Here is a 27,684-nt window from a genome sequence, read left to right as displayed (position 1 = left end):
AGGTCAGTTCTTCACACTCTTGTGTCTGGCTATAACACTCAAGTCAGCAGGGCTCTGCAAAGGCATTATCTGTTTATTAAGCCATCAGCTATATAGTATCACTAGAACTAAAGTTTCTATGCACAGGAATTAGCCCTGGAAGGAAGTGGAGACAAAAATGGAACCTCATAGGTGGTTGAAGGTTTTGTGGTATTCTAGTATATTGAGTCAAGAAAAGTTCATCCTGTCCCATGTAGAGAGTGGTAAAAGCTTTGCAGAGAGATGCCGAGTGCACTCGGGTTCTGTGACTGTGACATGCAGGTGTTAATGGCTCCATGTGTTCTGGGGACATTAGGCATGAACAGTGTGTCAGGAGAGCTTTGGCTCAGAGCCACATGGTATCAACGCTTCTTGAAAGTCTTGGAAGCAGCCTGTGAATTATTCCTCCCACTTCCCAGCACTTGTAAAAAAGTCATGGAAAGCAAATTAGGCCTACATTTCTTATAACTATAAATACTATTGTTTTCAAGTTATAGCATTATTAATGTGGAAAATGCTCAGCTGCCCTCAAGGAGTCCACATAGTCACAAAGCATTTGTAGTTTACCCCCAACATCTGTTGATGCACAAGTCTACTCCAAAGCCATCAAGAAAAAAATACATACACACAGTATCTATTTTTTATATATATATATACACACACAAACACACGCATTTGACTATGTAAGAGATAATATGATAATCCTCTTACATACCACTCTTTATCTTATTTCATGTAAGTTCAGCACTGTGACTAACTCTTATGTATTCAGTGTAAAATGAGGTCTGTATAGTTAGCAGCATTTTATATTCCATAGCGCATGAACACTCCTATCAGGTTACTAAATGCATTCCTTTGTTCAAGGACTTCACACTCTGGACAGACACTTAGGTTTCACTTAAAAAAATCAATTTAAGAAAAGCTACATACCGTTCTATTTAGTGTGTTAATTGTCTCACGTAGTGTAGCTTCAGTGAGGGCTGTCCTTCTAGAGAGTACTTCTTCATGTCTACAGCTGTACCTCCAGGTGACATCAACAACCTCAAGCACAAGTTGAAGAAGAAAATAAAGCAACCAGAAATTCCCATATATCTTGCTTCATTTAAAGAGGCTAGCTAATCAAAGTATGCTTTTCTGTAATTCTGGAAATCACACTAAGATGGAATATATCACTCACTTGCCTCAGGGCAAGCTTGTTTATTATTAACATCATTACTCCTACCTCATCTTTGGAGAATGCAATTATGTAGGAGAGCTTCTTTCCCCACCCAGACTCATAAAGAAGAGGTTTATCACAGACATTTTCGCAGGGATCACAGTGAAGCCATCTTTTCTGAGATGAAGAATATACTTCAGTCCACACATGATCTATATAACAAAGGTCAAGAATAAACAATGAATTATAAGGATAGATCCTCTCTTCTAGATAATATTGTAACTTTTCCTGATTTATTAAATGAAGGAAAAGGTGAAAGAACACGTTTTCTGTTCATCTACATTCAGGAAAGTTACCAGAGCTTTCTCTTTCTATCTTAGGATCATAGTCCCTTAGATTCAACTAAAGGTTGTACCATTCTGAAGTCAATCATCTAACCTTAGTTGCAGAACTATATTTCATCTCATTAGGCAAGACAGGAAATTGAATTTATATTGTCTTTGTTAGCTGAACTGCATAACTCTATATGCTGCCTGATGACTAATATAATCTAAGAACCATAAAATATGTAACCTCATTTTGCATAGGTTTGTATTAACATTACAATATTCTAGAATACTGATACCTGTGCAGTCCCAGACGTATCTAGCCTCAAAACCTACAGCTCTGCAACACAGTGTAAAACAGTTAGCCCACTCGCCACAGCGTCCACGTCTGGTTTCCAGCAGTTTTTCGGGGTTGTTATACCTACAGTAGAAAAACAAACCAAAACCAGAATAATTGAAAATGCATTTCACCTTTCAAAATCTTCAGATCATGACTGTCCCTGTCATGATTTGAACAGATTTCAGTGACATTCAGTCCACAGAAGATAATGGAAATGATTGCTGTACTGCACAAAACAAGGGCGAGCAGAATGCCACTTTTACTTTGACTCACGTGACTCCATCATATGTTTATAGCAGGACTAAAATGAACCCGGTTTTTATCAGTTTTCAGAATTGACTTAGACTTCTGCATTGGGTTTGCGTGGCAAGGTTTTGGTAGCAGGAGTGCTACAGGGATGGCTTCTGTGAGAAGCTGCTAGAAGCTTCCCTTATGTCTCACAGAGCCAACGCCAGCCGGCTCCAAGATGGACCCGCCGCTGGCCAAGACCAAGCCAATCAGTGACAGTGGTAGCGCCTCTGGGAGAACAGATTTAAGAAGGGGAAAAAAAAGTTGCTGTGGGCACAGAAAATGCAGCCAGAGACAGGAGTGAGAACATGCAAGAGAAACAACCCTGCAGACACTCAGGTTCAGTGAAGAAGGAGGGAGAGGAGATGCTCCAGGTGCTGGAGCAGAGATTCCCCTGCAGCCTGTGGGGAAGACCTTGGTGAGGCAGGCTGTCCCCTTGCAGCCCATGGAGGTCCACAGTGGAGCAGATATCCACCTGCAGCCCATGGAGGACCCCATGCCAGAGCAGGTGGATGCCTGAAGGAGGCTGTGACCTCGTGGGAAGCCCACACTGGAGAAGGTTCCTGGCAGGACCTGTGGACCCATGGAGAGAGGAGTCCACCCTGGAGCAGGTTTTCTGGCAGGACTTGCAACCCTGTGGGGGACCCATGCTGGAGCAGTCTGTTCTTGAAGGACTGCACACCATGGAAGGGACCCACGCTGGAGCAGGGGAAGAGCCTGAGGAGTCCTCCTCCTGAGGAGGAAGGAGTGGCAGAGACAATGTGTAATGAAGTGACCACAACCCCCATTCCCCATCCCCCTGTGACGCTGGAGGGGAGGAGGTAGACAATTCAGGAGTGAAGCTCTGCCCGGGAAGAAAGGAGGGGTGGGCGGAAGGTGTTTTAAGATTTGGTTGCATTTCTCATTACCCTACTCCAGTTTGACTGTCAATAAATTAAGTTAATTTTCCCCAAGTCAAGTCTGTTTTGCTGATGAGTCTGATGGATGATGGTAATTGGTTGAGTGATCTCTTCCTGTCCTTATCTCAACCCATGAGCCTTTTGGTGTATTTTCTCCCCTCAGTCCAGTTGAGGAGGGGAGTGATAGAGCAGCTGTGTGGTGCTTAGTTGCTGGCTGGGGTTAAACCATGAAAACTTCAACTTAAAATATGATTTTTGTACGTTGGTGCTTTTGATAGTTAGCAAAAATATCAAAAACCTGGATATTTTCTCTCTTGCTATAGACTCAGCAAAAAATGTGGATTACCCTTTGTGATTTCCCATAGAAGCTAACGTTTTCCCTGAAATAACAAAAACCTACCTACATACTATGCCAATATTAATGTATTTTATTTAGAAGTTGTACTTTACCAAATTAATAGTAAAAAAAAAAATTAAGAAGAAAGTCAGACAAGTATTCAGAGCAAGGCCACATAAAAGAAAGCAATATATTGGTTTTAAAAATCTCTAATCTTATAGAGCGACTGCTGGTTCATCAACCATCCTATCATGTTACTTAAAATGGCTTCTCTAATCTTTCAACCAACAACTTATCACTTTTTCACAAAACATACAAATGCAAAGCTGTTTCTTGAAAGACAAGAAAAGAGACAAGCAAATCTTTGTGTGCTCACCTTGGGAATCTATTACAGAACTGACACTGGTTGCAGTAATGATTTTCCACTCTTCTGACATTCCACCTTAGGTCATCATCAGTAGGCAATAAGTAGCCACTTTTAGGCTCTGTCTGCCCACCACACTTGCTGCAAGGAAGATTATCTACCCAATGAAAAAAGTCATTCTTAAACCAGTCCAACAGCTCCAACAATAAAAAGTCCTCTTCATTCACATTTGCACCTGTAAAATTTACACAACACACAATTAGGTCAAATGGAAAAATAATTTAGTTCAACTTTCCAGTATCTACATAAACCACCATCCCCGGGCCTTTATTGTATTTTAGAAGTCTCATTATACAAAAGCTTCATATGTTACTTAAGCACACACAAGAAAGAAAATCTCAATTCTCAAAACTGAATAACATCAAACTGTATATGCAAAGAACAAAAAACTGCACCCCTAAACACTACAGCTAGAGCGAGAATAAGAAATCGCTCAGAAAAACAAGTTAGATATACAGTGAAGCCCCATGAAGTTCCTCATGCCCCTCATATTCTTCCAGGGCTTCAGAAGAGAGTGTTAATTCTTTTTCTGCTCCTGTTTCCAGCAGAGAAGAAACAGTCTAGGAGGTTCCTGGAGCATGTGGAAGATAACTTCCTGACACAGCTACCAAGTGAGCCAACTAGGGAAGGCGCTCCGCTGGACCTGTTGTTTGCAAACAGAGAAGGGCTTGTGGGTGATGTGATGGTTGGGGACCGTCTTGGGCACAGTGATCACAAAATGATAGAGTTTTTGTTTCTTGGAGAAGTAAGGAGTGGGAGTCAGCAGAACTGCTACCTCGGACTTCCAGAGGGCAGACTTTGGCCTGTTTAGGAGACTGGTTGACAGAGTCCCTGGGGAGACAGTCCTGAAGGGCAAAGGAGTCCAGGAAGGCTGGACATTCTTCAGGAAGGAAATCTTAAAGGTGCAGGAGCAGGCCGTCCCCGTGTGCCGAAAGATCAGCCAGCAGGGAGGAAGACCGGCTTGGCTGAACAGAGAGCTTTGGCTGGAACTCAGGAAAAAAAAAGGAGAGTTTATGGCCTTTGGAAGAAGGGGCAGGCAACTCAGGAGGACTACAAGGATGTCATGAGGTTATGCAGGGAATAAATTAGAAGGGCCAAAGCCCAACTAGAAATTAATCTGCCTATTGCCGTAAAAGACAATAAAAAAATGTTTCTATAAATACATTAATAACAAAAGGAGGGCTAAGGAGAATCTCCATCCTTTATTGGATGCAGGGGGAAACACAGTGACAAAGGATGAGGAAAAGGCTGAGGCACTTAATGCCTTCTTTGCCTCAGTCTTTAATAGTAAGACCAGGTGTTCTCCAGGTACCCAGCCTCTGGAGCTGGAAGACAGGGACCGGGAGCAGAATGAAGCCCTTATAATCCAAGGGGAAATTATTAGCAACCTACTATACCACTTAGACACACACAAGACTATGGAGCTAGATGGGATCCACCCAAGGGTACTGAAGGAGAAGGTATATATAGCTCACCAAGCTACTTTCAATCATTCAGCAGCAGCCCTGGCTAACTGGGGAGGTCCCAGTTGACTGGAGGTTAGCAAATGTGACACCCATCTACAAGAAAGGCTGGAAGGAGGATCCAGAAAACTACAGGCCTGTCAGTCTGACCTCGGTGCCAGGGAAGGTTATGGAGCAGATCATCCTGAGTGCCATCATGCAACACATCCAGGACAACCCAGTGATCGGGCCCAGTCAGCAGGGTTTATGAAAGGCAGGTCCTGCTTGACTAACCTGATCTCTTTCTATGACAAGGTGACCTGCTTAGTGGATGAGGGAAAGGCTGTGGATGTTGTTTACATGGACTTCAGTAAAGCCTTTGACACCATTTCCCACAGCATTCTCCTGGAGAAACTGGCTGCTCATGGCTTGGACAGGTGTGCTGTTCACTGGGTAAAAGACTGGCTGGGCAGCCAGGCCCCAAGAGTTATGGTGAATAGAGTTAAATCTAGTTGGCGGCCGTCCAAAAGTGGTGTTCCCCAGGGCTCAGTACTGGGGCCAGTTCTGGTTAATATCTTTATTAATGATCTGGACAAGGGGATCGAGGGCAGCCTCAGTAACTTTGCAGACAACACTAAGTTGGGTGGGAGTGTTGATCTTCTTGAGGGCAGAAAGCCTCTACAGAGGGATCCGGACAGGTTGGATTGATGGGCCAAGGCCAATTGTATGAGGTTCAACAAGGCCAAGTGCTGGGTCCCACAGTTGGGTCACAACAGCCCCATGCAGAGCTACAGGCTTGGGGAAGAGCAGCTGGAAAGCTGCCTGGTGGAAAAGGACCTGGGGGTGTTGGTCAACAGATGCCTGAATGTGAGCCAGCAGTGTGCCCAGGTGGCCAAGAAGGTCAAAAGCATCCTGGTTCATATCAGAAATAGTGCAGCCAGCAGGACTAGGGAAGTGATCGTCCCCCTGTACTCGGCACTGGTGAGGCCGCACCTTGAATACCATGCTCAGTTTTGGGCCCCTCACTGCAAGAAAGACATTGAGGTGCTGGAGCAGGTCCAGAGAAGGGTAACGAAGCTGGTGAGGAGCCTGGAGCACAAGTCTTACGAGGAGTGGCTGAGGGAACTGGGGTTGTTCAGCCTGGAGAAAAGGAAGGTCAGGGGAGACCTTATTGCTCTCTACAGCTACCTGAAAGGAGGTTGTAGCGAGGTGGGTGCAGTTTCTTCTCCCAAGTAAGAAGCGATAGGACATGAGGAAATGGCCTCAAGTTGCGGCAGGGGAGGTTTAGATTGGATATTAGGAAAAATTTCTTTACTGAGAGGGTTGTCGAGCATTGGAACAGGGTGCCCAGGGAAGTAGTTGAGTCACCATCCTTGGAGATATTTAAAAGACATGTAGATGTGGCACTTAGGGACATAGATTACTGGTGGACTTGGCAGTGTCAGGTTTACATTTGGACTTAATGATCTTAAAGATCTTTTCCAACCTAAACAATTCTATGATTCTATAAATACTCTTTTCCTATTCTGAGCTATTAAACCAGGGATAACAATTGCTTTGATTTCATAATCACAAAGAACCAGACACTGGTAGCAGTCTAGACAACCAGGTGTAATACGAACATACTTTCTACAAACACAGCTTAATTATGGTAGAACATACACATATTCCATGTGAACAAGTTGAGTTTGTTCATAAATTCAGCAAATTAACACCTTTGTCAGCTTACCCAAGCTAGACATAGGATGTCTTTATTTTTCTACTTTAGCAGATTTCATCACTCTAGACCACCAGATTCCTCTGGCCCATATTCCTGTGTTCACAACAGGTGTTAGAATCTACTCGCACACTGTCACTGTTCCACCAACTGGAAATAACCCCACTTTACCTAAATAAAAAATTTAAAAACCCAGTCTTCCAAAAGAGATCCACCCCTCCTAACTGCTTACAGTCTTTAAATGTATATTCTGCTCCAATGCCCAGAGAGATACTCTTCCTTCTCAGATTCATAAACATTCAAATAAGTCCTCCTATTAACTCCATCACCTAGGCCACACTTCAATCATAGATATTAATACCTGGTTATTTTATGTACTACAGTTTGCTTGTAGTCACAGTGCAGACAGGTCTAATGACTAGGAAGATATAAAAATAATTTATAAAAATGCAGTTTAAAGGAAGTTGCACCAAATTTGTGCACCAGCTCCTTTTTCGGGATGGTGAAGAAAAGCTAGGTAAGATGTGTGTTTTACTTATTTAAGCTCAATTCACATCTTCCTCCGAAGCTGTAGTTGTCTTTGGTACAAAAGACTCTGTGGGGGCCCTAACTCTATTAATAAACAGATTGCCAAGACTATGAAGCATATGAGAAAAGATGATCTGTTAATCACTGCAAGAAAACCTGACTTAATTGCAGTAAAGTTTCCATTTTTACTTATATGTGAAAAAACATTTGTGCTGAAACAGTCAGACAGGGTGTTATTGCTTACAAAATGGATATGCTTGTATATTCAAACTTTCTGCTAAATACTGAACAAGAAGATTTCAAGCACAAGCCATATTCTCTTTTCCTGGATGACAACATACAAACCAGAACCCATGCATGAAAATATGACTGCTATCATATGAATATTCTTGTCTTGGTTTGTAAAATGAATCCTTCATGAAAACACTGCATGGAAAGAATGACAAATGTGATTTATTTGAACAGAAAACAGTTGGCTGTGACATGCAGCTATTTTTGACTGCACAATCCATCTTTCTAATGGAAAGTGGTAAAGGGAAACAGTAAAAAAAGAGTCTACACTTCTAACCAAATGACTGTAATCTTCCTAGCCTTTTTGAGCCAAAAATACCTATTATGCATTGTAAGGGAAGGCCTAAAAACAAGTGTCCCTCAGCACTAAGCAGTTACTTCCACAGGTGACAGTCTTAATACAGCAATACAGATAAACCAAATAAGCTGAAAGGGCCAATTACCTGTACATCTCATACATAGTCTATTCCCAAAGGAATGTTTCTATAAAGCTCTTTAAAAATGCTTTCAAACTGTCACAATCCAAAACAGTGCAAATCCATCCCTTCCCCTTTATTACATCTAAATTAAGGTCTGGAAGCCATTTTGAATAGATCAGCTTGATGGCTTGGGAAGCACCACCTGGAAACACCCACCCTCCTTCCTTCCCCTTTTTAATAATGTGCACAGCAGAATTAGAGCAGTCTCAGAGGTATATTGTCTTTATTTTCTTTTTTAAAGGAATTTAAATAGTTTTCATTTATTACTGCTAAGTCTCTTTTACCCATTGCATTGTCCTATGCTGCTGAATGAGAATGCTTTGTACTTGTTTTCCTACTTCACAGTATAGCTTTATAAAGAGAAAAACTACTAAGAAAATCCAGTGTCAAAAAGTTCCCTAATCCCAAAGGCACAATTCCATATTAGTGTGTGGTTGTATAAGATATCACAAAGTCATTTATAAAAATTATGAGAAAAGCTTATTTTTGGTTTGCAAATTAACAGCACTCCCATCAAGTTAGCAGAATTGCTTCAAACAGAGTCTTCTATCAAAAGATTCACAGTAAAAATAATTTTTCGTTTAAATACTGTCTTGGAAGCATATATTTTTTTAATCTTTATCTCATACAAGTAAGATTTCACTATATTGCTGAAACAAATCTAGAACTCTCACTTGAAAGTAGAAATAGCCATTTTTAACTGACAAAGACTTAGTACATTCAAAACAAATTTGATTTACGAAGAAAATATAAATTTTAGCCACTGATGCCACAAATATTTATAACTGTATTTCACTTCTAGCTCCAAGAGGATGGCATGTGAACAACCCCATTTATTTAAGCATTAGCAAGAAAGGCAATTCTTTGTATCAAGTTGTGTCTTGGAAAGGTCTGGTGCAAAATCTCGCCAATAACATCACTTTAAAAAGAGAATGAGCACTTGAAATTTTATTCTGAATTTTGCATTGTAGTACGTATGGGAAAACTCCACTCTGACAATTTTAAAACAATGACTACTCAAACAAGAAGCTCACCTCCTCTTGTTGTAGCTACTTCACTCTGGATGCAAGTAATATAACAGTATGTACCCAGCCCATTTGTTTCCCTAGCATTGTTTAGTACTAATTCAGAAATTAAGAGTTCAAAATTTCTATGTGAAAGCAGTAAAGGATGGATGACAAAATGAAATAAAAAAAAGAAAAACAAATGAGGAGAGAGAAGAGTAGAAAATTTGAAAATTAGGAAGAAGGCAATTGTCATTTACAGACAGCATTTGGAACCCGCAGATGTGACCAAATCCACACACTCAGAGCACAGTAGATATATGCATCAACCAGATGTTTGAAAGAATATTTCTAGTTTCATACACATTATAACTTGGTAGCATTACCTTTGTCCAGTCTTGTAGCTTGTGCTAGCTTTTTCTGAGCCTTCCCTTTCAACTGCTGGAGGGGAATTGAAGCTAGTGCTTTCTGCTGAATAGAAGGATTCTCATACATCAACACAAGATGCTCAAATTTTGTCTGAATTGTTTTCAAGATATTTGCAGCCTGCAAAAGGATTTTCAGTCAAAAGATGATTTATGACACCTTAAACCAGAAGAACCAAGCTCTCCTATTTTAGCTTGTCAATCACAATTCTATACTTATTACATTATACATTTCTTTGTAGGTGAAATGTTTATTTGTAAAGATATCAATAAAAATTGCAGACACCACCACCCAAATTGTAAAGCCAGCCTTGTAATCTTGGAGCATTCTGAATGGTGTCCTGAGTGAGAAGCATACTGATTCAGGGAGAAGAGAAAACACATCTCTGATAGCAAAGTTTTTGACTTACTTCTGCCTCCACTTCTTTTGAACACCTTTTACCTGAAATCCACAAAAGAACCTGTAATTCATTCCATTTCCTGGACACTGCTGCACCGGTTTGCAGAACTCTATTATTGATGAACACTGCTTTCCTATTTCTTATTCATAAATGCTGCTTGTCCATTTCTACTTCCTTCTCTCACAGATCAGCTCTGATACAGACTTGAATACATAACCCTGTGACCATATACTGAACAGTGTTATTTCACTAGAAATCAAACATAAGAACTAGGCTTCTTCAGTCAGTTATCCTAAGTGTCACTTAGTGGCAACTACATATTGCACCCCATGAAGTACACCCGTATCTACTAAAATGAATAGCTAAAGTTAATAGTAGTGGAGCTAGTAGCTCAGCAAACTACTTACTCCCATTTAAAGGGGGACAACACAGAAAGTGAAATGGGATTTTAAAATTAAGAGTCTGCCATATTTTGGGGGGAAGCCTGCAGTACTGCTAAACTACCTTTTCTCTACTGCTACATCATGCTTCAGTCTTTAGCCTTGTTAACTACCATGTTTGTTTCATCAAAAATCCATACTTTCCTGAGATGCTAGCAGCAAATGCAACATAATACACAGATGTGAGAACTCTTCAGAAGATAACTTCTTTCAAAGGAGCATTTAAATTAGGAGCAATCATTTTGATGCTGGACAGTACTACAGGACCAGTCCTTACTTTTCATAATTGCTGAAATGGGACAGAACTGGTTTCACTCTTCCTGGAGCTCATCAGCTGTAGGTAACTGGTTTAACATCATAAATCCAATTGTGTTCAGATTCACTTTAACGCAAGTTAAAAGAACTGAAATAAGGGAAGTTAGGGACTGCCAATGGCTTATAGATATTCATGTTCTGTCAGCTTCCAGAAAGAGTGTTCAGAGATATTGCTCAGCACAGCAGAAACTCTCCCAGATTCTTTGACAATTCAGTTTTCCCACTGCCAAACACCATCAGTGTTACAGAAGTGCTTAACTGGTTTCATGGAAGCCACTGTATACCAATGAAGTCTTATGCAAACATCTAGATGTGTGGTGAACCTCACTGCAAATCTAACTTTGGATACCTCTTTCCTCCTATAATCACTATGTCATCCAGGAAGGGATCAGAATGCATCCACCAGAATAATGACTAGCCAGATCTTTCCTTTTTCTGAGTCTCAAGAACACCTTACGATAAGAAACACAGAACCACCACAGATGAGGCAAAATAATGATGAGTTATGTCCCTAGAACAGTGCCATTTAGGAATATTCCTGTGCTGTCTCAAGTAATCCACTTTTCCCTGTGCTTACTAGGACTCCCATGAACCACAGGTTTAACACATAGGCAAGAAATAAAAACGCTTGCACTACAAAAACCACTCTAAATCTCTCTGACATCTGACAGCCACACATACAACAATAATACAACTATACCTCTGCAGTATACTCACTGAAAAACAAAACACCTACTGCTGTGCAAGCAAAATGGCCAAGTCATAGCCAGAAGGTATTTTATGGACTTCCTTCCAGACTATACAGACAAAATTCAATGGCTCAGAGAGCTATCAGTCTAATTCCCTGAAGAGATCAGCTGAAATAAAGCATTCTAATAGAGTGCCAACACTGCATTAGCAATGCCTCTAAATTGTAGTAAGTTTGGTCCCACCACCTATGTTGAACCTCAAGAAGCACGGAAAAATAATAGTTGCAGAGAAATGGATCTACAACTCTGATGGCTAGCATAAGACAGGGCCGAATAACTACAAATGAGAAAGATTCACCTCAGAATACATCAAGTGTCAATTTGAAATCTGCAACATTTTTCTCATTTAAGATCAACACAACTTTTAAAGCATCCAGTACTGACCAGTACTGCAGCAAGTCACTCTAGAGGTTTCCTAATTCACTTCCAACCACTACTGCAGAAGTGGCTGAAACCATAAAACCCAAGAAGCAGACCAAAAGAAAAAAACTATTTTTTTTTCCAAATAAACCCAGCCAGTACATTTTAAAGGCAACTACTGGCATACTAACATAATTAGATTAAATGGCTCAATATTCAAACAACTACAACAGCTCCTTTTCCAAGGGACATTATGGGTGATGATGGGTCACCGAGTGCACCCTTTCCCCAAAAGCTATCACTTCAATCTATGCTTTGCCGTTTATCTTCCACCGATCTTGGGCAGGTATTGGGAATAAATCTTATGTCATAGTTTGGCATCCAACAATATACTGATAATATCATTTAAAAGAGACAAACTCTATTTAGGGATGTATGAGAAGAAAGCTTTTAGAAGGCTTCATCTTACACCAGCTTTTAAGACCGAAGTGACACTGGTTCTAGGGAGAAAAACTCTTTAGAAAAAAGTTAAACCAAAGCATCCTTCAAACCTTCTATCAAAAGGCATAACTTCCTTTTTCAAAGTTGTATGAGGTGTTAAGAGTCTTCTCCCATCAGGCCAGGTAATGTCAGATGAAAGGACTCTGCCTCTCTGTCTTGATAGGGAACTTCACCTCAACTTCTTGGACAAAGGAAACACAGCCTAGGTAACTACAGATTTGTCCTTGCCTGGCTAAATTCCTGTCTCTCACAACAGTCACATGTGAAAAAAGAAAGCCCTCACAGGCTACACAGAGGTCATCATGCATGAACTGAGACACCAACGATTATAAACATTACAGTTATGCTCCTGTTCTTTTGCTGGCTCTCAAATACCAAACACAGTATACAGTCCTAGTCTTAGCTTCCCCCACAATTTTGTTCCTCCACCTTGTTGTTCCCTTCCAATACAAATGAGCTTTTTTTTCACAACACCCTGATCAATAAAACATTTAGGGACATCTTCAACAAAATCTCTTGCTAATATTCTATTTATGGCATGTTTCATGTTGAAGTTGCATGGAGACTGAAGAAAACACTCAAAAACTTCAGAAACAATTGGGAAAAAAAAAATTCCTCTAGTCCAACCTCCTGCTCAAAGCAGGGTTAGCTATGAGGTCAGACCAAGTTGCTCTGGGCTTTATCCAGTCAGGACTTGAAAACACCCACATTTGAAGACTACACAGACTCTCTGAGCAACCTGTCCCAACAGTTAACTCTTCTTCAATCTTTATATTCAAGATTAGTGTGCCTATGAAGTTTTCAGGTTATAATTACCATTTCAGGAGACTGCACAAGTGATGTTTCTGGTTGCTGACGGGAAGGGGCAAGAACAGAGTCAGCAGGTCTTGAAGGCTGATGTGCAACTGTCTCAGTGCTGGTCGCAGTTTCAGAGGATCCTGATCCGTGGATTTCATTTGACTCATTCAGTTTGCTATTCCTCTCTCCAGCAATTAAGTCTCTGATTTTACATAGCTGCTCAATCGAAGCTTCCTTAGGGAAAACCAGATGAGTTTCTCCCTGAAATTTAGACAAATTAATTCAGCAGTTAACGCAGGTCTAAGCTAGTCAGCGGTTTGTATCTATTGCTAACAGCTATCTCATTTACTCGAAGTTAAAACACTAAGGCTTGGCACGATTCAGCCTTCAGATTAGGTCCCTCACAGCAGAAGCTATTAGATCAAGAACCTACAGTCAGTCTAGAGAAAAAGGGCTCATAATAACATGCTTTTATTAGTAACTTATTTTGCAGAGACACACACGGACAATGCAATTATGGCTGGGCAGAGGAAGCAACAACAGAAACGAACAACAAATGCTCAGTTCTCACAGCACAGCAGTGAAACGCTAGGCAACACAGGAGGATACCCAATGTTGGAGGAAGAAGCCCCTAGAATGGCATCTGCTGGTAATTCTCTTCTATACTGATATCTTTTAGGTTTTGTGAGTTTTCAGATGGGAAATATTCTTATTTAGACCTGTACCCACCTCAATTTCCAGGTTCCTATTTTTGATTGCAACACGATTGCTAGTAGCATAACAGAAGATCAGTAATTACGACAGAAGCAAAGTATCAGTGCACTTAACATGAAGAAATAGGTTACCAAAAACATGAATATCCTGAAAAATTCATAGTTTAAGAGTTTCAGTTTCTACTGCTGCAGCACTTCTATTTATTAAACTGAGTAATTTGTTTATCCACAGTAACCTGAGGTCACCTATCCTTGCAGACGGAGTGCTTCACTTTAACACTTACAGTCACCACAAAACTAAATGGAAGGTATCAATCCAGCAGTGTCCTCATTTTTTAATTGAAAAAGTTGGCTTACCAAGCAGAGACAAAGGAACAATTTTAGTTATCGCAGTTGAAGAGAAGTTTGTGAGCTCCAGCCTCAGTTGACACAATAACCATAAGACTGAGCCAACATGCTCTTAAAGATCTGACAGAAGTGGGAGTAGCTCTTTATAACATGTTTAAAATTACTATGTTATTACTGCTTGAGTGCTTCACTAGCTACCTTGACTACCTCTTGGCCAAAACACATCATTAGAAGTCATCTCCTGAGCACCAGCATGAGAATAAATCTGCAGACCATTTCTTCCTCTGCAGTCACCATTTATTTCAGCATACTTTTTTTTTTTTAAATTAGGACAACTACACTAAATAACTTCACCAGAAGAGAAGGCAGAGGTCTCATGACAGCTGGACCTAAATAACATAATGTACGCATCCATACAGAAGTGTGGTATAACATAGACAAATTAAAGCAAAGCTAGAGCAAGAGCTTTGCACCATTAAACAAGAGTTGTTTTTTTCACCCCAGCTCTCCTGTAATTACAAAGGCTGCTTCTAGCTTAACCAGCTTTGGCAGTTTAAGTTCCACCAAGACAGGGACCATTTCAGGACACAAATCTTCAAAATACATCTTTTTGACTGCACAGAATCAAGACTCACTCGAGACTATTTTAGGATACAGTTTCATAACTGTTTTAAATGGTAAAAGTCCCACCCTCCCACTACTTCAATAGTCTGTTGCCCTCCACTGCTGTCATGACAACACTAGTACTTGTGCAGCTGCACTGTGAATTGGCTGAAAATTATTTCTTTGGGTGGGGGTGGGTTAATTTTTAATGAGATCAGCTTACCTCATCTAACTGACTATGGAGCCACGTAAGCCCTACTGATGGTAGGAACAAGCAGCAGAAGAGCAGGACTTTATTTTTCCCCCCTTCCAAATGATGGTTTCAACACACAGATTTACAGTATGGAAACTACTGTCTGATAGCGCAGTCTGACATCCACCTAACAGTGGGCTGCTACTCAGAGAAGAGGTTTTCACCCCTTTTCCCACTATTTCCTTTGTGCCAGCATAGACATGTATCTGACCATTAAGCAAACTAGTAATGCACCTGAACAGCAGAAAGCCACTCTTAACACAGATCAGGTTAGCCCTAGCTCCACCAGATTTCTGAATTAGCCTCATCTAAATTTTCCTGTTGGTTAACTGCAGGCATCTGCAAACCAGGACCAAAAGACAATAGCAATTAGCTTAAAACCTAGTGCCTTGCAACTGGGAAAGCAGAAAAAAAATTCCAATTTTAAATTTTAGCATGTAAACTGATGAAGACATGAGAAATTACTAAATTATACTCACCTCTTGAAACCCCATCTCAAATAAACATTCAACGGCTCCTCTGACAGGCACCAGTCTCGTGGAAAATGCTGGATTTCCAATCCGAATTAATCTATATTTTTCTTCATAAGGATTCCTGAAGAAATTGGAAGTTTTAATTATGGTTGCAAATTAAGTGAACACTTAAAAGCTGGGTAAACTGCACTAAGCAGCATTAGTCATTCATGAGAGATTTTTTAAAAGTTTAGTTTCATTCCCACCGTGTAGGCAGAATGTGAAGCTGACCTAAAACTTTGACTTAATTCATGTCCTTCTGCATTTAACTTCGAGAATTACAAACTGGTTCTAAATTTTAGTTTGCAACCTAAGTGCATAAATACATGTTCTGTAGTCCTAGCCAGCAGGGCTTAGTCTGCAGTGACACTTACAGACAGCTTCACATCCCCCTCTACCTGGTAGCATTCTAATTGAACTCCTCAGCTGGATGCCAGATGGTTTTACGCCCACTACAGAAGTTACCCTAAACTTCCTAGTACATGGGTGAAACTACTGTGGTGTCTTTACCTCTTGAAGGGCCACCCCTCAGTTCCCCTCTCGCCTCTTTCTTTAAAAGGAGTCAGCCCAGGACCCACTGTTCTCTGTCGCACATCATAGTTTTTGCAGGTGGTTGACAAACCAGATATAGACAGGGAGGGGCTGCTCACACACCTCGAGTTGCCGGAAGACATCAAGGTCAATCGTACATACTGGTGCGTATGTATACCCTACAGAGACACCTCGCAAAAATTCAACTATAATTAACTCTTGATACCGATCTTACCGAGTCAGAAGAGAAAGGCAACAGAAAAATCAAGTTACTATTTTAGCGTTACTTGTTATGCATCCACTAATTTTCAGCTGCTTAAATGCTTGCAGAATCAGGGCCAATGCAGGCTTTTACGTTTAACACAAAAAACAAGCCCTCAAAACAAACCAACCAGCAATGAAGAAAGAAATAAAAACCCAAGCCACCACACACCTACGTGAAAAGTAATCTTGTTTTTAAATAACGACAAAAAGAAGCGAGATGTTTTTCAACCTCACTGTTACGTAACAAAATTGAATCATACGGCTCGTCTCGGAGACGGTCCGTCTGCAAGCCCAGAAATAAACTGCCGCCTGCGGGAGTTTTGTCATAAACTGCTTCTGAAGCGGCATTAGTGACCCGACAGGAATGACCCCGCTCACAAGCGGGCTCTGTTTTCTTAAGGACGCGCCACGCCGCTGCCGCCCGACCTCTGCCCGCCGTGCCCACTGACCCCTTCGGCACCCACGCGCACTCGAGACCAGCGAGTCACGGCCGGGAACCGGGCGCTGGCCGTACGGGGGGACAGCCGAGCCCCTCGGACCCCCACCCCACCGCCGCTGCCGCCCCCAGGGCCGTTTTCGGGACACGGCGGCGAAAAGCCCCGCCGGCTGCTCCCCACGAGAGGGGCAGGCGAAGCGCGGACGCCACGGGGGCTGAAGCGGCAGGCCCCTCGCAGCCGCCGCGCGGAGGCGGGCGAGCGGCCGGGACGGCCAGTCGCCCTGCGGCAACGCCCGCCGCCCGCCCGGCCGCCGGCCCGCGCACCGAGCCCGACCCGGCCGCGAAAGGGCGGCCACCCAGGGCGCCTCCCGCCGCGCCCCGCTCACCGGAGGATGTTGTCGGCGTAGGTGAGGAGCAGCCGCGAAGCCTCCAGGAAGACCTCCCGCCCGTTCTGGCAAAGCTCGTTCACGGCGGGGGAGCCCGCGGAGGAGGAGGGACCCACGGCGGCCGCCATCGCGCCGCCGGGCACGCGCCCCATGCCCCAGCCGGGGAGCGCCGCCCGCAGCCTGCGCTGCGCCGGGAGCGCGCGGCAGCACGCATGCGCAGTGGGAGTGGTGAGGTCACTGCCCTCAGTCCCCGCTCCCGCATCCACCGGGCGGGGCGGCGAGGCCCGGGCGGCGGAGGCCCGGCCTGCCCTGCCCCGGCGGGCTGCCCTGCCCCGGCTGAAGTCGGCGATGTTACAGGAGCTGCTAAACTACTTTGTCCTGACGATTTGAATGACGTTGCGGTCGATATCCTGACCCGCTTGGGCAGGCCAGTGGGGCCTCCCGGTCACCCGCGGCCCTCGGGAGCCCCCGTGGTAGGCGGTGATGTTACCGAGGGGTATAAATCGCCTTTCATACCATCCGAGCGTGCTTGCGGTCTCCGCTGGCGCCCCGCGTTCGGCCTCACCCGGGCTGCCAGGGTGGGAAGGCTGCTGCAGCTGCTCGCCCGCGCCTTGGCACCTCGTCCAGCCCTACCCAAAGCCTGTCCACATGGAAGAAGAAAACACCCTACTTTCTGTCTCTGCTTTGCCTAGTCGTCTGGTTTGTGCTATTAGTGGAAGAACTGCGATGAAGCATCTCAGACAAAAAGGTCTGTGGGACTTTGCTTTCTAAAGAATGCAAGATTTTAAAAGTTCTAAGTACAAGAGGTCTTCAAAATTCAGGCTGGCTTGTGGTTATTAGTTGACATTATGCTCTAGCTCTGCTGTCTGCTTCGCTTCCATGATTTTTTAAGAAGGTGGTACTTAACCCTTACAAAAGCTGAGATTTAACCCAAGGGAACTCACTTTTGCTGAGATAATGGTTATTATTCCTACTAGCATGGTTTAAAAATCACTAATTCAGCCCTCAATATCATGGAATTGGTAGCAAAGTAATAAAATTTTCATTTAAGATGATGCCATGTTCCTTGGCTGCTGCTTCAGCTTTTAACTTCTTTCCCATGCTTTTCATATAGGCATGTGACTGTTAATGTTGGCTGCCTTCTCAAATTTAAAGATTAACTATATTGCTGTATGTGTAACATAAGTACATGATGCATGTAAGTATAGCATTTGTAAATAATGCTTTGGAAGTGGTCATAGGAAAGGGGTGTGAAAAAATTAGAAAACCAAGTGCGAACTTCCAACAAATGACTAACACCTTAAATGTCCAAGGAATGTTATTTCTAAAGGGAAATTAAATACAGACTTTTCACTTTAAAAAAACCAAAACAAAACACCAAACTTACACAAATGTTTATTTTTTCTTTATTAAATATTGTATTTCCCTCCTTTTTGGCATCTGGGGTTTTTTTTCTTTTTCCTTCAGTAAGTGCTTCAAGTCTTTGTTGATGAGACTTTGGCATGTATTTTATGCTCTGCCATGATAGCTCTTGGACTTGATGTATTTTAGCTATGGTGCCACTGTCTTTCTTAAGTAAAAACTTAATTGTTTCTACATGTCATCTCAGGCATAGCTAGCAGCTTGGTCTCAGTTCAGATCATGCACTACATCTGCAAGCAGCAGCCACAACAAATGGTTTATTTTTGTGTATTGGTGCTGTTGGCATATTTGTACATGTACTTTCAAGACACTCATGTAAAGTCAGTGATCAACTTGTTTTTAACGCTGTCTTCTCTACCAGCATTTCAGCACCCATGTGGAAGAGCACACTTTCATAGAGTCATAGAATCATTTGGGCTGGAAAAGACCTTAAAGATCATCAAGTCTAACCGTTAATCGAGCACTGCCAAGGCCACCACTAAACCATGTCCCTAAGCACCACATCTATATGTCTTTTAAACACCTCCAGGGACGGTGACTCAACCACTTCCCTGGGCAGCCTATTCCAATGCTTGACAACCCTTATTGGTGAAGAAATTTTTCCTAATATCCAACCTAAACCTCCCCTGCCACCATTTCCTCTCACTATCACTTGTTACTTGGCAGAAAAGACCAACAACCACCTCGCTACAACCTCCTTTCAGGTAGTTGTAGAGAGCAATAAGGTCTCCCCTCAGCCTCCTTTTCTCCAGACTAAACAATCCCCAGCTCCCTCAGCCGCTCCTCATAAGACTTGTGCTCCAGGCCCCTCACCAACTTTGTTACCCTTCTCTGGACCCGCTCCAGCACCTCAGTGTCTTTCTTGCAGTGAGGGGCCCAAAACTGTGAGCGTGGTATTCGAGGTGCGGCCTCACTAGTGCCGAATACAGGGGGACGATCACTTCCCTAGTCCTGCTGGCCACACTATTTCTGATACAAGCCAGGATGCTTTTGACCTTCTTGGCCACCTGGACACACGGCTGGCTCACATTCAGGCATCTGTCAACCAACACCCCCAGGTCCTTTTCTGCCAGGAATGTGACGGCAAAGTTGGCAGCTGGTTAAGGATGGGGGATCTGACGGATGCAGACAGCAGAAGAGGGATCAGATGAGGACTGGGACTAGAGCAAGGGAACAAAGTGTAGGCAGGAAAACTGTGCTAAGGAATTAGTTGTGGTGGAATATAAAATGGGCCTGCAAGAGACTGCAAGGTCCTGAAGAGCTCCTCATGCTCGTCTGTGTGAGAGCCTTGAATTACATGGTTATGCACCGTTTACCGCCGGAGTTTTCACAGTTCCTACCAGCTCAGTGCTGAAATGCGCTGCAGTACGCGTGCAGCATTCAGGAAACCGATGGGAAACGACAAGGTTACCCTCACGACCTTAGCGTCACCCTCTTGCGTATTATTCCACTAAGACCGTGGGTTCGCTTGGGGGTTTTTAGTCTTTTTTTACTCTTCCTTTGCATGTTTTAAATGCGTGATTTGGGGGCGGGTGTGTGTGTGTGTGTGTGATTCCCTTGTCTTTTCCAGGTCTCGGGGCTACTTAACGCGGGCGCGCTCTGCGCTGGGCCGGGCCGGGCCGCGCCGCCGCCGCCCTCCTCCGCCCGCCGGGAGCAGGAAGCGCCGCCGGGCCGCGCAGTCCACCGCCGCGTTACCGATTCGCTCGCGCGGCTCCTCACCAATCGTGACATCGGGGATCGGCTACAAAGCCGTCGCGTGCCCGCCCCCCCCCATCCCCGCCGCGTCCCGAGTGGTGCGGCCCCGCGCCGTCGGAACGGGAGAGGCAGGCAGAGCCAACCATCGCGGAGCGGGGGGTGGGGGGATCGCGGCCGGCGGAGGTACCGCTGAGGGCTAGGACGGAGGGAGGCGGGGGCTTCGCCGGCCCCTGCCGGGAGCGGGAGGGCTCCCCCCCCGCCGGCGGGGCGGTGGGAGAGGCTGCCCCTAGCGGAGCCGGGTGGGGCGGCAATGGCGGCGCCGGGCGGGGCCGAAAGCTGGGGTGGTGCAGGCGGGTCCCCTTTAAACACGCGGTGTCGTCCGATAGCTCTTGTTCCCGGGGAGGAATTTCCACCCCCCACCCCCCTCCCCGCTTGTTTTTCTCTTCGGCGCGCACAGTAGGTATCGTGGCATTGCTTGGGTCAGACAAGGCCTCCTAATTATTTTACACCGGTTGACGGCATTTTATTAAAAGCTGTATGTGGCTGTTGGGCACGTGCTGCTTTAAAGAGCTCTGCAGTTATTTTATGTATATTGCCCTTTTCTATAAAATCCGGGCTAACTGGCTTAAGAAATTAAAATGACAAGTCTGGGTCAGGATTTAAAGCAGTCCCCTTTAAAAAACCTGTCTGCGTTAGTAAGCGCTATTCTTAGCTTTTTATTTTTTAATATCGCCGCTGTTGTACTTGTGCTGCCACGGGAAGGAGCGGGTCCGTGTGTTTTTGCAGGAGCGCATGAGCCCGGAGGCCCTATGTGGTCCCCGTACAGCTCCCTGAGCCTTGCCAAAGGCTTGGCGATGCCACGGTGCCCTCCTTGTGAGGCGAAAAGCAGGCGACCGGTTGAAGCCTGTGTGGTAGGTGTTGACGGAGCTGTGCTGCAGCCTCCGCCCTGCGCCGGCGTGCCGGGTGCGTGCTGTCAAACCAGCTCCCGACCCGGCGGTGGCCGAGGCGAGGTGGAGGGGCACCAGCGCAGTTACTGCTTGGCATGGTCCTCTTGTCCTGCCTGAAGTACTTGCGCTCAGCAGCGGCCTTTGGCCATCACTTGACACGCCTCACGATACGTGGGGTCTGGCGGTGTTACCTTCAAGGGAGGTGGTGTTGCGGTACGTCTTGCGCATATGCACTTGAGGTACTGTCCTCTGACAGTCGAAACACCCCAAGGCTGATAAAGGGTAGGTGGAGGTAGAAGGATGAGGAGCCTCGTCCAAGATACGCAATTGCCTTGCTGGCAGAACCAGGAAGAGTTTCTTGACTCCTCCTGTTCTGAGTTTTGTACACCATTCTGCCTGACAGAAAGGTCGAGATGATGACATCCTTAACATGATATTGGTAGGACGTACACTTTCAGGTGAACACACATTTTCTCTCTTACAAGAATGAAGCTGTTAATGCTTGTTGTTGATATCTCCAGCCAGCTGGTGGTTAAAGCCCTGAGGGGTGTTTTGCAGCAAAACCGGAGAGTCCCTCAAAACCTGAGAGTCCCTCGCAGTCCACAGTGGTGCAAACTCATATTCATTAGCAGGTTAAGCTAGAAGAGCCCACTAGAGGCATTCACAAAGTGAATATGTTTCTATGCCCTGTCTGCCATAACACATGCTATTCCTGATTACAGACGCAGAAAATTGCAGGGTTGAAAATAGGCTTTCATGTAAAAAGGAGGTTATTAATTTAGGGTACTTGGAATGTTTTTCACATTGGCAGCTTTACTGTTGTGTTTGTGTCTTTTTTTTTTTTTTCCCCCTAGTTACAGGAATGTGCTTGAAGTGATTGATTTCCACCATGTTCTCACAGTGCTCGCAGGATCTATTAACAATGGCAAATCTTCATCTCCGGAGTCTCAATTTAAATCTGCATTTACGAAACCACAGAAGAGCTTTCAGCAAGTCACTGCCTGCATGTCGAAGGAAAGTAGTTGTTACAGGTATTGGCTTAGTGTCCCCTCTTGGTGTGGGGACTCAGTTTGTGTGGAAGCGCCTTCTCCAAGGAGACAGTGGGATTGCATCGCTAGATGGGGAAGAATATGCAGGCGTCCCATGTAAAGTGGCTGCTTGTGTGCCAAGGGGAAACAAGGAAGGTCAGTTCAGTGAAGAAAGCTTTGTGTCAAAGTCAGAGATCAAATCCATGAGTTCTGCCACTGTGATGGCCATCGGTGCAGCAGAGCTAGCAATGAAGGACTCTGGCTGGTCTCCCCAGTCTGAACAGGATCGCTTAAGTGCCGGTGTGGCAATTGGGATGGGAATGGTTCCACTGGAAGAGATTTCTGATACAGCTGCTTTATTTAAAACAAAGGGTTATAACAAGGTCAGCCCATTCTTTGTCCCAAAGATTTTAGTCAATATGGCAGCAGGCCAGATCAGCATTAAATACCAACTGAAAGGGCCGAATCATGCTGTGTCAACTGCTTGTACCACAGGCACGCATGCTGTTGGAGACGCCTTTAGATTTATCGCCGCTGGTGATGCTGATGTCATGTTGGCTGGAGGGACTGAGGCTTGCATTAGTCCTTTGTCCTTGGCTGGATTTGCAAGAGCTCGGGCCCTCAGCACGAGTTTTAACTCAAGCCCTAAAATGGCATGTCGACCATTTGATTCGCAGAGAGAAGGGTTTGTAATGGGAGAGGGTGCTGCTGTGGTGATCTTGGAAGAGTATGAACACGCTGTACAAAGAGGTGCTAGGATCTATGCAGAAGTTTTAGGTTATGGACTGTCTGGTGATGCTTGCCACATAACAGCACCTAATCCAGAGGGAGATGGTGCATTCAGGTAAGAACTATATGTTGATTATGATGGCTACTTCATATGTTAATTATAGTGGGGGTATGTGTTTCTGTTACTGTATGCTTTTCCTAGAGAAATTCAGTTCAATCTTGAATTAATATTCCAAAAGCCTGAAAACTTAATCTGAAAAATGAAAGCAATTCTGGTAAGGTTTGCCCCAATTTTTTTTTTTAGTACCAAGGTGAAGGCCAGTTCTTGCTAGAATCAGCCTTTTTGCATAGTTATGAAAACTTTATGTGATGAAAATATTTTTGCGTTTGGTGCCTACAGCTGTTCACAGAAATAAGTCTCAATGGAAACCTCTTTTTTAAGATTTTTGTGGTATGATAGAACCTTTTCACATTCTCCGCCACCCTTTGTCCATAGAGAAGAGAGACCCCACTGCAAAAGCAGCTCATATCATTTGTTGTGGTCTGAAAGGGGAATAGCATTCCTAAAGAAATCCCAAGTGATGAAAGCTGTAGAGCACTTGGAGGATCTGGTTTGTTAGAATAATTACTGTACATGTAATTAGCATTAATTGTGGCTATTCTTATTTAGAAAAGACTTCAGCTCTTCATAGGGAAAGTATTTAGATCAAATGCCGGTGCTACAATCATGTTTAAATACTTCATTCTGATGCAGCTAAGCGAGTTGGTGGAGGGGCGTAGCAGAAATCCACTTTAGTAATGTTTAGTGAGATGGTAAAGCTTCATCATTGTTAATCTCATCAAAAACAGTTCACAAGTAGATGATATTCATCTAGTCTTTATCATTGACCTAATTAAATTGTCAGCTAAATTACATGTGTAAGTATATGTACTGTTTGTGAGCTTTTTGTAGGCTGAATACTATTGCTGACATTGGGATCTTTAGTAAAGATTTAGTTTGCATTATTCTGAATGTATGTGAATATTTAATAACAAAATTCAATATATCACTGCACAAATAGATCAAACTTCTGCATTGTATTGTAAAGCTGTGTTTGCATCTTTATTGGATTATCAGATTTTTCAAGAAGTGTAATATATCAGATTTCCCTTCTGTGCTATTGGACTCGTATTTAATTGTTCTGCAGGCTTAGGTACGAGTTGAGTAATCAGGAGTGTCTTATCTCAGATTTTCAGACTTGTTTACCCTTGAGATGATATGGCAATATATTGTAACAGAGTTTTTGTATATTTTATGATTGCAGTAGCATATAAATTAAATTTACACTGGGAAGTAGTTGAATGTTAATCTTTGTATCTCCAAAATGTTGAGCCTTTCCACCCCTGAGATGAGATAATACATTTTAATACAGTCTTCAAACCAATATTTTGTTACTGCAGTGGTGTATGGATTAAATCTGAAACGTATACGCTTCTCTTACTTTTCTGTAGGGATTTTATTTGCCATGTCAAAAAATTCAGGGGAATATATTTTTTGTCATCTTCCAATAACTACTTTAGTTGGAGACTAAGACATATATTGGAATAAACCTGCAGGAAAGGAGAGGCAAGGCCAGGCTCAGAAGCATGGATATAAAGTGTGTTCTACACAATTAATCTGTTATCTCCTTAAGTAAATATGTTCCTTGCAGCTGACGTATTAAACTAATTTAATGTATCTGTTTACCTCACAGTTGATCAGTAATCTTTTTTGCCTCAGTGTTGGCTTACTATGTAGTGATAATGAGCATCAGTGGCCTCCAACCTAAGCTGAGCTGGATGCTTCTGAGGGTAGAAGGCTGTACTGGAGATAGTTAAATTTGTCCAGCAGCCTGTGCTATCTTTTTTTTTGAGCTTCTTTTTTATTTACTTATTTTTCATAAATTTCATAAGAGTCAATGGTCCTTTGCTCTGAGATACTTCCTTAAGCTCTATGTATAAGGAGAGATGTCTAATTCATCCTCTTCTTTCTGTGGGAAATCTGTGAGAAAATCACAGTATGGAGCTGTATGGATCTTTCTGTGGTTTTCATAAAAGAGCATGTTTTATAGAGGCAGTCACAGTCCACAGGTAGTCAGGAGTCAGAATGGAACATACAGTGTCAGAGTAGAAGAGTGTGACTTTCAGTAAATTTCACTTTATATATAAGAATTTGTGCTATCTCCTTGCTGTTGCAGGGGCAAGGACAACTTCTAGCCTCTAGAAAGCATGCAAAAGAAGCTCATGAAGAGGATGACTGCAGAATTTTTCTTTCATTTCCCAATATTTTTATTTGATAGAGCAATTTTTATTCCTAATTCCCTAATACTGTAAATATGAGGGAAAATAAAATTTAAAAACTAGGGAATCTTCTTTTCATTTACAATGGGAAGGGGATTTCTTCAACCTTTGTAGTGAATGTTACATTAATGTGTTGCTACACTAGAGAAATGGAGGAAATCTAAATTTTTGTAATAATTTCAGGTAGTTATTTCTTTCTCAAATGTTTTCAAATTTTGCATTGAAAAGGGTCCTTGATATATTAATGTAGTCTGTAGAGATGGTTTGTTATATCTTCTTTCTTTCTCTTTGTATTTTTCCCAGCCGTGGAATTTTTAGCAGTGAGTCTGATTTTTATAGTGGGTCTCAGCACTACTGTCTTTCTTGAGTGGCTAAATGTAGATGCTATTGTGTTTAGTTAGATGAATCCATCTCTTGTCATTTACATCTCTGGTAAAGTATGTCATGCAGATTTTCACATTTGATAAACACTTTAAAACACCCTGTACTTTTGCTTTTGGTTTGTACATGTGTGTTAGTGACAAAAATACAATGGGAAATTCAGCATTCTGCCTTTTTTTTTTTCCTTAGGTGTATGTCTGCAGCGATAAAAGATTCTGGGATCAAACCTGAAGACATAACATATGTCAATGCACACGCAACTTCTACCCCTCTAGGAGATGCTGCTGAGAATCAAGCAATCAAGAGACTTTTTAAAGATCACTCATGTAATATTGCAGTTTCCTCAACAAAAGGAGCAACAGGACATCTCTTAGGGGCTGCAGGAGCTATTGAAGCAGCTTTCACAGCACTGTCCTGTTACCATGGGATTTTGCCACCTACTCTAAACTTAGAGAAAACAGAGGCAGAGTTTGATCTCAACTACGTTCCGTTAACAGCTCAGGAGTGGAAAACTGAAAAACGGCGTATAGCACTCACAAATTCATTTGGCTTTGGTGGTACTAATGCAACTTTGTGCTTTGCAAGTGTTTAACTTACACTGTGCATGTTATGAAAAAAAGGCACTGACAATGATTTTCTGTACTGCCACCCTTGGTGTGTACTGTGATCTTTTCTCAGCTTTGAGAATTGCTCTCTTGATCTGCAAGAACTTTATTCACCCTAACATTTACATCAGTAATTCTTTTAGAAAGAGGGAACATCTTTTACTCATTTTAGTAAAAATAAATAAAAGACCTATCCTTTGTGTGGTAAAGATGTTTTTGTTCTTGACTAGAAGAGAAGACATTGATCATTCTGTGTTTTTACTTCATTAGAATAGATTTTTCATATGCATGCAGCACAGAAATTGCTTGGAAACATTTATGCAAAAGGAAGGCTGGCTAACAAGTTATGGCTCCGTAGTCGTGACTTGATGACTTACTGTGTGATGATACAAGGTTTATGACTGAGCTTCCGTTTGTCACGCGTTCCGTTTATAATTCTGCCTTTTTCCTCATCGTAAATTGTTTCAAATATCATAGACTTACGCACATTCTTCTACACGGATGACATTCAGGAGAAAATAGTATAGGAGTTCATAAGATTTCTGACAGTGGTTCATTTTCTTTTCAGCTTTATTAATTTCCATATATTGCATTACCTCATTAGCCATGGCATGGAGTGGTAACAGTGAAGTATATGTACAGTATGGCCTATACATCTTCCATGTGAGACAGGGATAGAATTAGTAGGTGATAACCTGTTTTGTTCTGAAATTTTGGACAAGAATAGCAAGGTAGATATTCAAGTACGGTATTGAGGATTTAAAAAATAGTTACACAGAAAGGAAAAAGACCCTTGAAACCCCTTGTTGTTCTGCCAAAATGGAAAAATAGAACTAGCCAAACTTGGAAAAACAAGGAATCTTTTGGGGGGGGGGGGAAGCACATATGCAAGAAATAAATCTGGGTCTTGTGTTGAGGATGAGAAAGGGGAAGAAAGAGAACAAGGAAATTATACCTAAAACTGACATATTGATAGTGGTTTAGGTTGTTTCTTGCAAAGAATAAGTAAAGGGCTTTGGCTGTTCGTTCTGGCAGCAGTCAGCATCTTAGCCAAGTAGTGCCTCGATCAGTAGTGCAGATGTGAATGAAGTTGGACATCCCTATTGGTGGGTTAGTTTATTGAAAGGCTTTTCACTGGTTTTCTTTTTGAAAATGTCAGTCTTAGCCTTTGACCTGTGTAAGTGGAGACAAAGTAACTCACTGGATTTAAAATAAAGGACATAGAAAGTAGCTGTACTATAAGTAAATTTCATTCTGAAAGAGATTACTAATGG

General features: G+C 42.9%; 2 protein-coding genes across 9 annotated transcripts in view; one reads left to right on the top strand and one right to left on the bottom strand.

Annotated features, from left to right (window-relative positions):
- Positions 1–17,488, bottom strand: part of NGLY1 (N-glycanase 1) — a 31,120-nt gene extending 13,632 nt beyond the window's left edge. Inside the window, exons 1-8 of the mRNA XM_069771195.1 lie at positions 17,285–17,488; positions 15,635–15,749; positions 13,257–13,499; positions 9,636–9,795; positions 3,741–3,963; positions 1,800–1,921; positions 1,241–1,386; positions 949–1,059 (exon numbers count right to left, since the gene is read on the bottom strand). Coding sequence (XP_069627296.1) covers positions 949–1,059; positions 1,241–1,386; positions 1,800–1,921; positions 3,741–3,963; positions 9,636–9,795; positions 13,257–13,499; positions 15,635–15,749; positions 17,285–17,436 — 1,272 coding nt within the window. The 5' untranslated portion in view covers positions 17,437–17,488. The remainder of the gene's footprint in view (positions 1–948; positions 1,060–1,240; positions 1,387–1,799; positions 1,922–3,740; positions 3,964–9,635; positions 9,796–13,256; positions 13,500–15,634; positions 15,750–17,284) is intronic.
- Positions 17,489–17,577: 89 nt separating this feature from the next.
- On the top strand, positions 17,578–27,279 carry OXSM (3-oxoacyl-ACP synthase, mitochondrial). Of its 8 annotated transcripts, none has more exons than XM_069771234.1 (3): positions 17,578–18,032; positions 22,203–23,220; positions 25,995–27,279. In XM_069771234.1, the coding sequence occupies exons 2-3, from the start codon at positions 22,238–22,240 to the stop codon at positions 26,395–26,397; spliced, it is 1,386 nt and encodes a 461-aa protein (XP_069627335.1). In that variant the 5' UTR covers positions 17,578–18,032; positions 22,203–22,237; the 3' UTR covers positions 26,398–27,279. The 8 variants fall into 8 exon arrangements, with proteins under 8 accessions (XP_069627335.1, XP_069627311.1, XP_069627344.1 ...); XM_069771210.1 differs by lacking the exon at positions 17,578–18,032 and adding an exon at positions 20,476–20,584; XM_069771243.1 differs by lacking the exon at positions 17,578–18,032 and adding an exon at positions 20,479–20,584 and having other exon boundaries at positions 22,250–23,220.
- Positions 27,280–27,684: the final 405 nt, after the last annotated feature.

The sequence above is a fragment of the Haliaeetus albicilla genome, chromosome 2 (assembly GCF_947461875.1).
Source record: "Haliaeetus albicilla chromosome 2, bHalAlb1.1, whole genome shotgun sequence".
Classification (NCBI taxonomy): domain Eukaryota; kingdom Metazoa; phylum Chordata; class Aves; order Accipitriformes; family Accipitridae; genus Haliaeetus; species Haliaeetus albicilla.
This window is presented reverse-complemented; position numbering and strand designations above follow the sequence as displayed.